Raw genomic sequence first — 11,176 nt, forward strand, 5'->3', positions numbered from 1 at the left:
ATACAGGAATCCCCTCTCTTTTTATGGAACATTTACGAAATGTAAAGTTTCTTTAAAATATAAATGAATAAATTTTTTTAAAAAGAACATGCCAGTTTAGTTATGCCAGTAGTTTTATTGAGGGCCCTGGGCGAGGAGAAGAGGAACGGGGAAAAGAGCAGATCACGCAGCGCCAGGGGCAGGGAGAGCGCTGGGTGGGGGGTACTTTTTAAACCAGGATGATCCCGCCCCGCGCTAACGTTGGGGGAGGGGCCCCGGCTGTTTGCTGCTCTGATTGGTCAGCCCACCTGTCGGTTCCCCAGGGGCCCAATGATGAGGCCCCTTGAGGGTGTCCGGCCTTTCCTTTGACCCCGGAAGAAAGCTCGTCCCAAATGGAGTGCTCACGCCGCCTGCCGGTTGGGGCGGTTCCCACGGGGTTCCGGGGCGGGTTCCGCGGCCTCGTGTTCCGCCGCGTGTTCCTGCGGCGTGAGGCTCGGCTTCCGGTTCCCTGCACTCGCCGCCCCAGGCGCACGGCTCCCGGCTGGGGCGGCCCGGGAGGTGCGGGAGCGGCGGGGCCCGGGGCGCCGTCTCCGCCGCAGAGGAGCGTTCTCAGGACGCCCCCGCCCCACAGGCCACCTGGCGCCGCTTCTGGCGTCTTCTTGGTGACCAGACCCCTCCTCCGGCCCGTCCGTGCGGAACGGTCAGTGTCCCCGTAAAACTCAGACCCTCCGCTCGCCGGGCGAGGTCACCCCCGCGCAGGCCGGCCGTGGGGGACAGCGCGGCACCGGCGTCCCCGGCTGTGGGTTGAACTCGGGCTGCGTGTCGGCGGCAGCTGGTGCTGGCCGCGGGCGAAGACGGTTGTGCCCTGGGCCCCTGCGGGCAGAAAGCCACCGCCGCGTGACTTGTGAACCGACAGCGCCGTAATGTGAGTCTACCTGGGGTGCTGACCTCAGGGGGCTGCTCCCCGCTGTGAGGCCTCCTTCAGAAACTAGCACGGCCCCTGGCACTGGGCAGGCAGCTAAGCAACTGCAGAATGCTTTCCACGCCACCTGGAGGCAAGAATAAACCAGTTTCTTACACCTGGCAGGGAAAGCAGCACACCCTCATCCGCTCCCTGTCTCCCTGGAAACCTGGCCATCTTATCTCCCTGTAGGACTTCACACATGGCCACATCCTCACTGTTCGGCAGCCAATTGTCCCCGCTGGAATAGACCCTTGGAAGTACCTACTAGTTTCTCAATAAATATTTGAAGGGGAAGCGGATGTGCTCAAGCGATTGGGCTCCTGCCTACCACATGGGAGGTCCCAGGTTTGGTTCCTGGTGCCTCCTAGAGAAGGCGAGCAAGACAATGAGCTGATGCAACGCGCAGGTACGGCGACCTGACCCAAGAAGATGTGCAACACTAAGAGGATACACAGTGAGAGACACAACAAAGCAGGGAGCTGAGGTGGCTCAAGTGACTGAGCACCTCTCTCCCACATGGGAAGTCCCGGGTTCGGTTTCTGGTGCCTCCTAAAGAGAAGATGAGCAGACACAGAGAGCACACAGTGAATGCAAACAACAGGGGGTGGGGGAGATAAATAAAATAAATCTTAAAATATATATATTTACAGGATGAATGAGTGAATAATACCTCTAGCCTGGCATCTGAGCTCTTTGGGGATCTGACTCACTTTCCTCGCCAGCCTCCTCTCCTAGCCTTTGGTCCAGTTACCTACACCTCTCCTAAGCACAGCACACTTCCCTCACCCCGTGGCCTTTGCACACGCTACTGCTACCGGCTGCTACGTTCTTTCTCCACTCCCCAATGCCTACTTCTCCTTCTAGTTTTGGGTAAAACTTCATTTTGATTGACCTCAGATAAAGCTGAGTATTCCCTGCTGTATTCAGAACCAAACTAAGTATATCTCATTGCAATACAACATGACATTGTCTGTGTTATTTGTTTTTCCTTCATTCTACTTCTATTTCCTTTCGAGAAAGTGGGAGCTACTTGAAGCCATGGACAAGTCTATTAATCTCTGGAGATGAGGGGCCAAGTCCATACTGGGCACAAGTGAAAGCTCAGGAAATATTCCTTAATCTGAATTTGAGTAAGAGCACCAAGTTGTCCGAGTCCACGGCCAGTGGCCTAGTCCTGCTCGGCACGCAAGCTCACTCCATCCCCGCTTCCTGGGCTCTAGTCTGGAATTTCTCCTCTTGGGCCTCGTGCTGCTGCCATGCCCTGGGTTTCCCAACCTGCTCATGCCTCCCTCCTCTGCCTCCTTGCCAGTCCAATCCAGCCCACGTTTTCCCTCTTCCCGGCCTGCTGGAGGAGGCTCACAGCTCCCCACTCCCTTCCCTCCCTCCCAGGAGTCGTGAAGGCTCGGTCCCTGGGGAAGGGGCCTCCTGGCCAGCTGGCCTCCCCGCCCGTGCTGGACCGTGATGCGCATCTGGGCGGTGGAGGGTGTGCAAGTGCAGGCCTGCCGAGCAGGTTCTCGGCTCTGGAGAGAGCCGGGCCTCCTGCTCCTTAGCAGGTGGCGGCTTTTGTCATAGACAGATGACTTAACAGACGGCCTAAGGAACAAACGCCGTCCCCGTCTTCCCACTGCTCCATCATGGACTACTCACGGGGCCCTGAACCTCAAGAACATAAAACAAAGTCCCGCGTGGACATCCGGGAGCCGTTCTCCCACGGCGGTGAGGGCGAGGCGTGTTCAGAGCCGGAGCCGCTCTCTAGACCTGGCTCCCCACTCTGGGAAACTGGCTCCACCTTTCGGAGCAGCCGCAGATTGTTTACAAAACAGGGAGAAAAAGGCCTTCCTCGCAGCAGTGTTGAATCCGTCAAGTGAGATAATGTATGCAGGACAGGGCAATATGTGGATTCTTTTGAAAACAGGACAACCCACCTCTCTGGCCTCCCCTGCCACCTCCGGGTCCATCTCCTGCATCACATTCTGGGGCATTGTCCCAACAGGCAGCTGACCCCGCTGGCTCCTGCCCAAACCCTTTCAGGTCTCCTCACGTGGACCCAGAGGCCAGGACATGGCTGAGCGGATGGGAGCCCCGGGGCAGCCCCAGTGCCCCCTCCTGAGAGCCTGCCCCCCCCCCCCCCCCCCCCCCGCCGAGCTCATCTGCCGCCTCCATCCACAGCCTTCGTCCGGTGACACAGGATCACTGACATCCCTTGAGGTTCTCCAGATCCCTTCCGACCCCAGGGTCTTAGCCCGTGCCTGGAACGACCCCAGTTCTTGAAGCCCGAGACTCTGCCGCCGCCTCTCTGAGGACGCTCTCACCACCTCTTCCAGGCTCGCCCTCGCGCTGTCTCTTCTCATGGCCTTGCTACCTCTCTGTCCAGTCCTCTGAGAACAAGGCTGTATCCCCGCCCTCCAGAGTATCTTCCAGGGCAAGAGAAACAGGCGCTCTCAGGAGCGTCACCTGCATTGGGCCAGGTGTTCTAGGCATACCGGTCCTGCCTGCCTTTAGGTAAATCCCTCCCTCCACCCCAGAACATGCTTTTTTTTTTTTTAAGATTTATTTTTTTATTTATTCCTCTCCCCTCCCCCCCACATTGTCTGCTTTCTGTATCTATTCACTGTGTGTTCTGTGTCCACTTGCATTCTCGGTTGCACTGGGAATGTGTCTCTCTTTGTTGCATCATCTTGCTGCATCAGCTCTCTGTGTGTGCGGTGCCAGTCCTGGGCAGCCTGCACTTTTTTTGCACTGGGCGGCTCTCCTCACTGGGTGCACTCCTTGCACGTGGGGCTCCCCTACGCGGGGGTCACCCCTGCGTGGTACAGCACTCCTTGCGCACATCAGGACTGCACGTGGGCCAGCTCCACAGGGGTCAAGGAGGCCCAGGATTTGAACCCTGGACCTCCCATGTGGTAGGCAGACACCCTGTCAGTTGAACCAAATCCGCTTGCCCCAGAACATGCTTTTTCCATCCACTCTCCAAATGGCTTCTGACTCGGGCCAGGGCAGAGTGCTTTGGTAGCTCAGGAGAAAGGAAGGTGGAGCACCTGCCCCTCACCTCCCCAGGACCAAGGTTCCTCGCACCCCACCTGCACAAGCGGTCAGCAGCTCGCAGGTAGAGAGACCTGAGGGCAGGGGACGCCCTGCGAGGCCGGCTGCTCCGGGGCTGGGGGCTGTCCCCAGCGCAGGGCGGCCAGGAAGGAGACCCTGGCGCCGTCTGGGGTGGGGCCGCAGGATGGGGCGTCCCACAGCGCGCCCCTGTCCCCAGCTCTCATGCTGACGTTTTGCAGATATTCATTGATCATCTTCTGTGGTTGACGCCAGAGCCGAGGGCTGGATCCGCAGCAGAGAGCAAGGAAGGCTTGATCCCGGACCCCTGAGATCGGCTTCCATCCCCTCCCCTCGCTGCCCTTTGAGTTTAGGTCCAGCGCCTCCCCCGGCCGCTGTCCTCGGTCCTGAACTAGGGGTGGCAGGAGACGCGCGAGGCACCTCTGAAGGCTGGGAAAGCGCAGCCCGGCCCCGGGGAGAGGCGCGATCCGTGAGGCGCTGCGCCCTGCCCTGCCCTGCCCAGAGGCCCGTGCCCACGGGATGTTAGGAGAGAAGGGACGGCTGGAGCGGGGGCGTGGGAAAGTGTCCACACCGTCACCTCCGAAACGGGGCTTTTTCCACATTCATGACCCGATGCGGCTCATCAGCTCCACAGGATCTGTTCACGTGATTAAAGTCCACACTGCAATAAAAAGGACAGGTGACCACAAGGACCCGCCTCGGACCGAGTGGAGGAAGCGGGGCTCAAATAACCGCAGGCTGCACGATGCCATGTGGACAAAGGTCAGGAGCCGACAGAACCAAAGTACTGAACGGAGACCAGGGCAGTGGTTATTCTGGGAAATGCAAATCAGAACCACAGCCACAGGACCCCAAGCCCACAGCGTGGCTAGTGTCGAAAGCACGGGAGCTGACGTGCTTGGGCGAGAACGTGGAGAAGCTGGAATCCCTCGCGGGTGGGATGTGAAATGGTGCAGCCGCGTGAGAGGCGGGTTGGCGGTTCCTCTGAATTTTAAACATAGCGTGTTAGCACAGGACCTGCAGTCCCGCTCCTAGGCGTGGAAAAGAGGGCCGCGGACAGACACTGGCACACCTGTGTTCACGGCGGCTACTCAGAAGGGGGGAGCAGCCCAAGTGTTTGTCCACAGACCCGTGATGGGAACGACGGGGCCCGACCGTGCAATGGCGCCCTAACAGCCCAAAGGAGGAGCGGAGCTCTGATCCCCGCCACGGCGTGGCTGAACCCCGAAGACGTGCTGCAGAGTGAAAGAAGCCGGGACTGAGGGACAAATGTAGCAGGATAGTCTTTGTACGAGAAACCTGGAATAATCAAATACAGCGACTGGGGAGTGGGGCAAGATGGAAGCGTTGCCTCGTTAGAGCGGGTTTGGGAGATGAAAATATCTCGGGAATGGCTGGGCCGTCTCGCCCGAGCACAGGGAGGGTCCTGGCGGTCTCCACAAGCCCCGCCCCTCCAGGCCCCGCTCCACAACCCGCCTCTGCCACCTCTCTGGTCCCACTGGTGATGCCGGCGGAGGTCTGAGGTTCTGGGCCCCTGGGGAGTGTCCACCGCGGCGTGTCAAGCCTGGCTGGGGCCTGGGGGGAAGGGAGGGGATCAGGGGTCCCTCTGTGCCCCCAGCCCAGCCCTGAGGCCCCCTGGCCCCAGGCCCGCCTCCCCCAAGCCCAGGTGCGACTGGCCGCCTTGCGCCTGTGGACTCTGAGCGCCTGGCTGCCGCTGCCGACCCCCGCCACAGGCCCCCGCGGTCCCCACGCGGAGTGGACAAGGGCAGTTCCAGGGGCGGGGCCGAAGGGGGCCACCCACCTCGGTGAGGGAGCTGGGGGCCAAGCCTCCACACTCAGGCTGCCCCTGCGCTGGGGCCTGAGAGCGGGCACAGGGCTGGGCGTGGGCAGGGGAGGGAGGGAGGTCGCATTCCCTGGCCCCACCCTCCTGGGGTCTCCAGGACAGGGGATGGGGGTTGCCGGCCAGGTCCAGGGGGCCTGGGGAGGCTCCGGGACGGGCGGGGAGGCAGGGCCGAGGCCTGCGCACGCCCCACCAGAGACAGAGTGGGCGTTCTGGCCCTTTCTCTGGGTCACGCCGTGGCAGCTCCTCCCGGAGCTGGGGGGTGGGGAGGGCGGGCTGTGGTCAGCTGCGCTTTTGAGAAGTAGGAGACGTCAGACGAGGGGTCACGGGGGCACGGGGGGCTGGATGCAGGGAGGAGGGGGGCCGTCCTCCAGACACCACAGAAGGGAGACCTGTGCCTGCAGCAGCCCTGGCTGCAGAAAAGTGGAGCCTCAAGAGCCAGCCCTCCTCCCTCAGACCAGGGGTCCAGGCCCAGCCCTCCTCCCTCAGACCCAGGGGTCCAGGCCCAGCCCTCCTCCCCCAGACCAGGGGTCCAGGCCCAGCCCTCCTCCCTCAGATCAGGGGTCCAGGCCCAGCCCTCCTCCCTCAGATCAGCGGTCCAGGCCCAGCCCTCCTCCCTCAGATCAGCAGTCCAGCCCTCCTGCCTGGGACCGTGGGAAATCCTGCGCAGCCTTCTCCAGTGACCTCCTTGCTCCAGCACGGGGTCCTCCCTTGCCCCTCCTCCTCCTCTTTGGGCGCTCCTCTCCTCCCTGCTGCACAAGTCCCCAGGTGCCATCACAGGAACGTGGAAGCCTCCTGTCTGCTGAAAGCGTCCCCAGATGTCCAGCAGGGAACGGGGACGCCAAGAGGAAACGTGGGCCTCTGTGCCCACACAGGCGGCACCCGAAGCCCCGAGGGGGGTGCAGCTCGCCGAGGCCGCACCTCTGCCCCGCCCGCCTGCGAGCGCCTGCCACCCGCCCCGCCCGGTCCTGCCTCTCCGCTGCCCTCCTCCCTGACGCTCTGCCCCTGGAGGCGGGATCGCCAGCCCCACGTGGGCCGGCCGGGCACCTGCCGAGGTCCCGCCCAGACACGGGCGCCTCGCTCGTGGGCAGGGGACGCCCCTCCCCACGCCCTCCTCACGGGCCTCCCACGGGCCTCCCACGCCCTCCCCACGCCCCTCCCACGGGCCTCCCACGGGCCTCCCCCGGGCCTCCCCACGCCCCTCCCACGCCCCTCCCACGGGCCTCCCACGCCCTCCCCACGCTCCTTCCGTGCCCCTCCCACGCCCTCCCCACGCCCCTCCCACGGGCCTCCCACGCCCTCCCCACGCCCCTCCCACGGGCCTCCCACGCCCTCCCCACGCTGGTGCCGAGAACCGACACTGCCCATTTCAACACCCACTTTATTCAGACCGTGAAGAGCCGCTGAGAGCGCGGGCGGCCCGCCAGGGCGGAGCGGGAGCGGGTCTTCCCGAGCAGGCTCGCGGAGCCGGGGTGGGGGCTGCGGAGGGGGTGCCGGGGCGGGGCGAGGGGCGAGGGGCGGGGCGAGGGGCGAGGGGCGAGGGGCGGGGCGAGGGGCGAGGGGCGAGGGGCGAGGGGCGAGGGGCGAGGGGCGAGGGGCGAGGGGCGAGGGGCCGGGGCAAGGCGAGGGGCCGCGGCGCGGGGCGCGGGGCGAGGGGCGCGGCGCGGGGCCGGGGCGAGGGGCGCGGGGCGAGGGGCCGCGGCGCGGGGCCGGGGCGAGGGGCGCGGCGCGCGGGGCCTGGGCGAGGGGCGCGGGGCGAGGGGCCGCGGCGCGGGGCCGGGGCGAGGGGCGCGGCGCGCGGGGCGCGGGGCGCGCGGCGCGGGGCGCGCGGCGCGGGGCGCGGGGGGCGGGGGCAGCCCGCGCTCGGGCCCTTTCCGCGCCTTGCCCCGCGTCAGTCGGGCCTGCGCCGCGGGCCGCTGGCGGCCGAGCGCGCGAGCAGGGCCTGGCCGGCGTAGTAGGCGCTCATGACCAGCAGGCGGCCGAGGGGCAGGCGCTGCGCGAACGTGTCCCAGGCCAGCACGGCGTCCGACAGCGTGAAGAGCAGCGCCCCGCGCCCCGCGCCGCCGCCCGCCGCCAGCGCGCGCCACAGCACGAGCGCCAGCAGCAGCGCGTAGGCCGCCACGGGCGCGGCCAGGGGCGCGGGCAGGTGCGGCCGCAGGAGGCCCAGGAAGCAGCTGGCGGGCAGGAGGACGGGCAGCAGCAGGCCCGGCCGCAGCGGGGAGAAGCCCAAGGCCGCCAGGTAGAGCAGGTGCGCGCCCGCAAAGGCGGCCATGCCTGGGGCAGAGGGCGGAGCGCGGTGAGGCCCGGCCTGCCGGCCCCGCCCCGGCCCCCTGCTGCCCCCGGCCCCCTGCTGCCCCCGGCCCCCTGCTGCCCCCGGCCGCCCTGCGCCCCTGGGCTGCCTTCGCGGGCGGCTGCCGAGGCAGGCCTGGGCACAGCAGCCAGGGGAGACTGTCCAGCCAGCGTGGGCGAGCTCAACGTGGCCCGCCCAGGCCACGCACGACCGTCAAGTTCTGCTGCCGGGGACACCAGGACGCCGCGGACATCGTGCCGAGTGATAGAAGGGGCACAGGACAAATACTGTCTGGCATAGAGGAGGGAGAGTCCAGCTCACCCGGGGTGGGGGCCCAGTGCTTACGAGGTACTGCGTCTCTGGGGTGACTAGAAAGCTTTGGTAGTGGATGGTGGTGACCATAGTATAGCATTGTAATTAATGCCACTGTATGCCTCAAAGTGGTTAAAACGGGGAAATGTATGTGATGTTTCCACAATTTTTAAAAAACCTTTGAGGTCAAGGGTTGAATACAGCAGGGGCCAGTAAACTGAAGGTCGTGTGCTATGTGGTGCTCTTCCGGGCTCACAAGCTCCCCCCAGCAACCCCCTTCAGGGGAGCACCTGTCTGCCTGCCAAGACCCACAAGCCCCTCAACCTCGCCCCCAGGCCTGTTGGGCACTGCGCCAGCCCCAGGGCCTTGGCACCTGCTGCTCTGCTGCCTGGAGCACCCACCTGGCAGCCAGGGGCTGGCTCCCTCCACCCCTTCAAGGCCCAAACTTTACCTTCCCAGCGAGGTCACTTGACCATCCTGCTGCCCTCCTGGTCTCCTCCATGCCTGGCTCCCCTCTCTGCAGTGGCCGCACCAGGAGGGCAGGGCGCGGTCTGCCTTGGCCACTGCGTCGGCCCTGCCTCCTCAGCACTCGCTGCGCCGCGCCACAGCCCACCCTCCCAGGGGCCGTTGAAGGCACAGGACGGGCCATGCAGGCTCCCGCTCACCGCTCACCGTAGAGGAAGCCCTCAGGCCAGACAAGGCAGATGTCCCCCACGAAAGAGCACAGGAGGGCCCCCTGGAAGAGGCGGGTGGAGCGCCCGCCCGGAGCCACGGCCTGCAGGAACACCACCAGGCAGAGCATGGGCAGGCCTTTGGCCAAGGCGCCAGGCCAGGACGGCGGGTCCTCGGGCACCCAGACGAGGTAGACGGTGCAGGTGACGACGAAGGGGCTCAGCCACCTGGCGACGTGAGGGGGCTTCCGGGGAGAGAGGGGAGCCACTGAGCCCGCTGGGTTAGCCCAGCCCCCAGCCCACGCAGGCACCCACAGCTCCAGCTCCTTTGGGGACCACGCCCAGCCAGGCCACCACTGGGTCCAGGCCCAGGAGCCCAGGTGCCAGCTCTCCTCCCCCAGACCAGGGGGCCAGGCCCCAGCCCCCCTCCCTCAGACCCAGGGGGCCAGGCCCCAGCCCCCCTCCCTCAGACCCAGGGGGCCAGGCCCCAGCCCCCCTCCCTCAGACCCAGGGGGCCAGGCCCCAGCCCCCCTCCCTCAGACCCAGGGGGCCAGGCCCCAGCCCTCCTCCCTCAGACCCAGGGGGCCAGGCCCCAGCCCTCCTCCCTCAGACCCAGGGGGCCAGGCCCCAGCCCTCCTCCCTCAGACCCAGGGGGCCAGGCCCCAGCCCTCCTCCCTCAGACCCAGGGGGCCAGGCCCCAGCCCTCCTCCCTCAGACCCAGGGGGCCAGGCCCCAGCCCTCCTCCCTCAGACCCAGGGGGCCAGGCCCCAGCCCTCCTCCCTCAGACCCAGGGGGCCAGGCCCCAGCCCTCCTCCCTCAGACTAGGAGCCCAGGCCCAGCCCTCCTCCCTCAGACCAGGAGTCCAGGCCCCCAGGCCCCAGCCCTCCTCCCTGGGACCAGGAGCCCAGGCCCAGACCTCCTCCCTCAGACCAGGAGTCCTGGCCCAGCTCTCCTCCCTCAGACCAGGCCCCCAGCCCCCAGCCCTAGGTTGAGCCTGGGCTGGGTCTAGAACCATCACCCTCTCCAGTGGCTCGATGACCAGGACCTCTGGGCCCCCAGCCTCCTTGGAGGGCAAGACCCCAAGCAGTTCTTCGAGGACCAGGCACCCGTGGTGGGTGTGGCTTCTGGGACCCTGGCTTGGATACCACCCCCCACCCCAGCTCTCACTTGGGCTGAGCGATGTGGGTTCCCCGGCAGCCCCATTTTCCTGGTGTCCGTGCTGCTCTGTGCCACCCCCAGCCACCTGTGTCTGGGCACTGCTGGCTTTGGGGGGTGGGAAGTGTCCTCACGGTTACACGTTAACCCAAAGGAGCGTCCTGTGGACTCTGGGACTGATAACCAGGCTCTGGGAGATGTCCCCCTGCCCGGGGACGGCCCTGCCTGGCACCACTGATAAGGGGCCCATCCCTGGTCCCTGGAGCCCCGGCCTGGCTGGGGGCCTCACCAAGCCCTCCCCTCTGTCCTGCTTAGGCCAGCAGGAGGGAGTGGACCAGAGCAGGCTCCAGGCGTGCCCTGCCCCCACCCCTGGGTGCTGCAATCGCCTCTCCCGCCCGAGGCAGAGGGCACGCGGCACAGCCTGTCTTCTCCACCCACTGCCCGTGCGGATGCCACCAAGCAAAGGCACGTCCTCGGCTGCTGGCGCCTTTCCCGCTTGCTCTCCTTTGACGTTCCCGTGACGCTGGTGTGACCCCGCTTGACCAGGGCGCCTGGGGCCACGGGCTCAGGGCAGGGCCCTCACTCCACAGAGGTTGTGGGCAGGGCCCGACAGGCAAGGCCGTGCCTGGCAACAAGGCTGGGGGCTGGAGGGGAGCGTGGAGGCCTCCCACCCAGCTGCAGCCCCAATACCGCCTGCTGCGCGGTGGAGGGCAGGCCCCCATCAGGAGCGGAGTGGCCAGGGGTGGCAGCGCGGCTGCAGGGGGCGTCTGGGGGCCCCGGGGCGCACTTTGTCCCCGGAAAGTTGTTCCCCTACCTCCCCGGGCCCAGGGAGGACAGGAGAACCTTCCACAGGCGGCGAGGCCCAGCGCCGGCGCAGGGCTCCCGGGCGGCAGGCCCGCCCGCCC

General features: G+C 66.2%; 1 protein-coding gene across 1 annotated transcript; it reads right to left on the reverse strand.

The window, feature by feature from the left end:
- Positions 1-7,654: 7,654 nt before the first annotated feature.
- Positions 7,655-10,453, reverse strand: TMEM86B (transmembrane protein 86B). Its single transcript, XM_004454179.5, has 3 exons — positions 10,284-10,453; positions 9,118-9,361; positions 7,655-8,117 (listed from the first exon to the last, which is right to left on the reverse strand). Exons 1-3 carry the CDS (start codon positions 10,317-10,319, stop codon positions 7,735-7,737), a joined length of 663 nt encoding a protein of 220 aa, XP_004454236.2. The 5' UTR covers positions 10,320-10,453; the 3' UTR covers positions 7,655-7,734.
- Between the last annotated feature and the right edge of the window lie 723 nt (positions 10,454-11,176).

The sequence above is a fragment of the Dasypus novemcinctus genome, chromosome 18, assembly GCF_030445035.2.
Source record: "Dasypus novemcinctus isolate mDasNov1 chromosome 18, mDasNov1.1.hap2, whole genome shotgun sequence".
Lineage (NCBI taxonomy): Eukaryota > Metazoa > Chordata > Mammalia > Cingulata > Dasypodidae > Dasypus > Dasypus novemcinctus.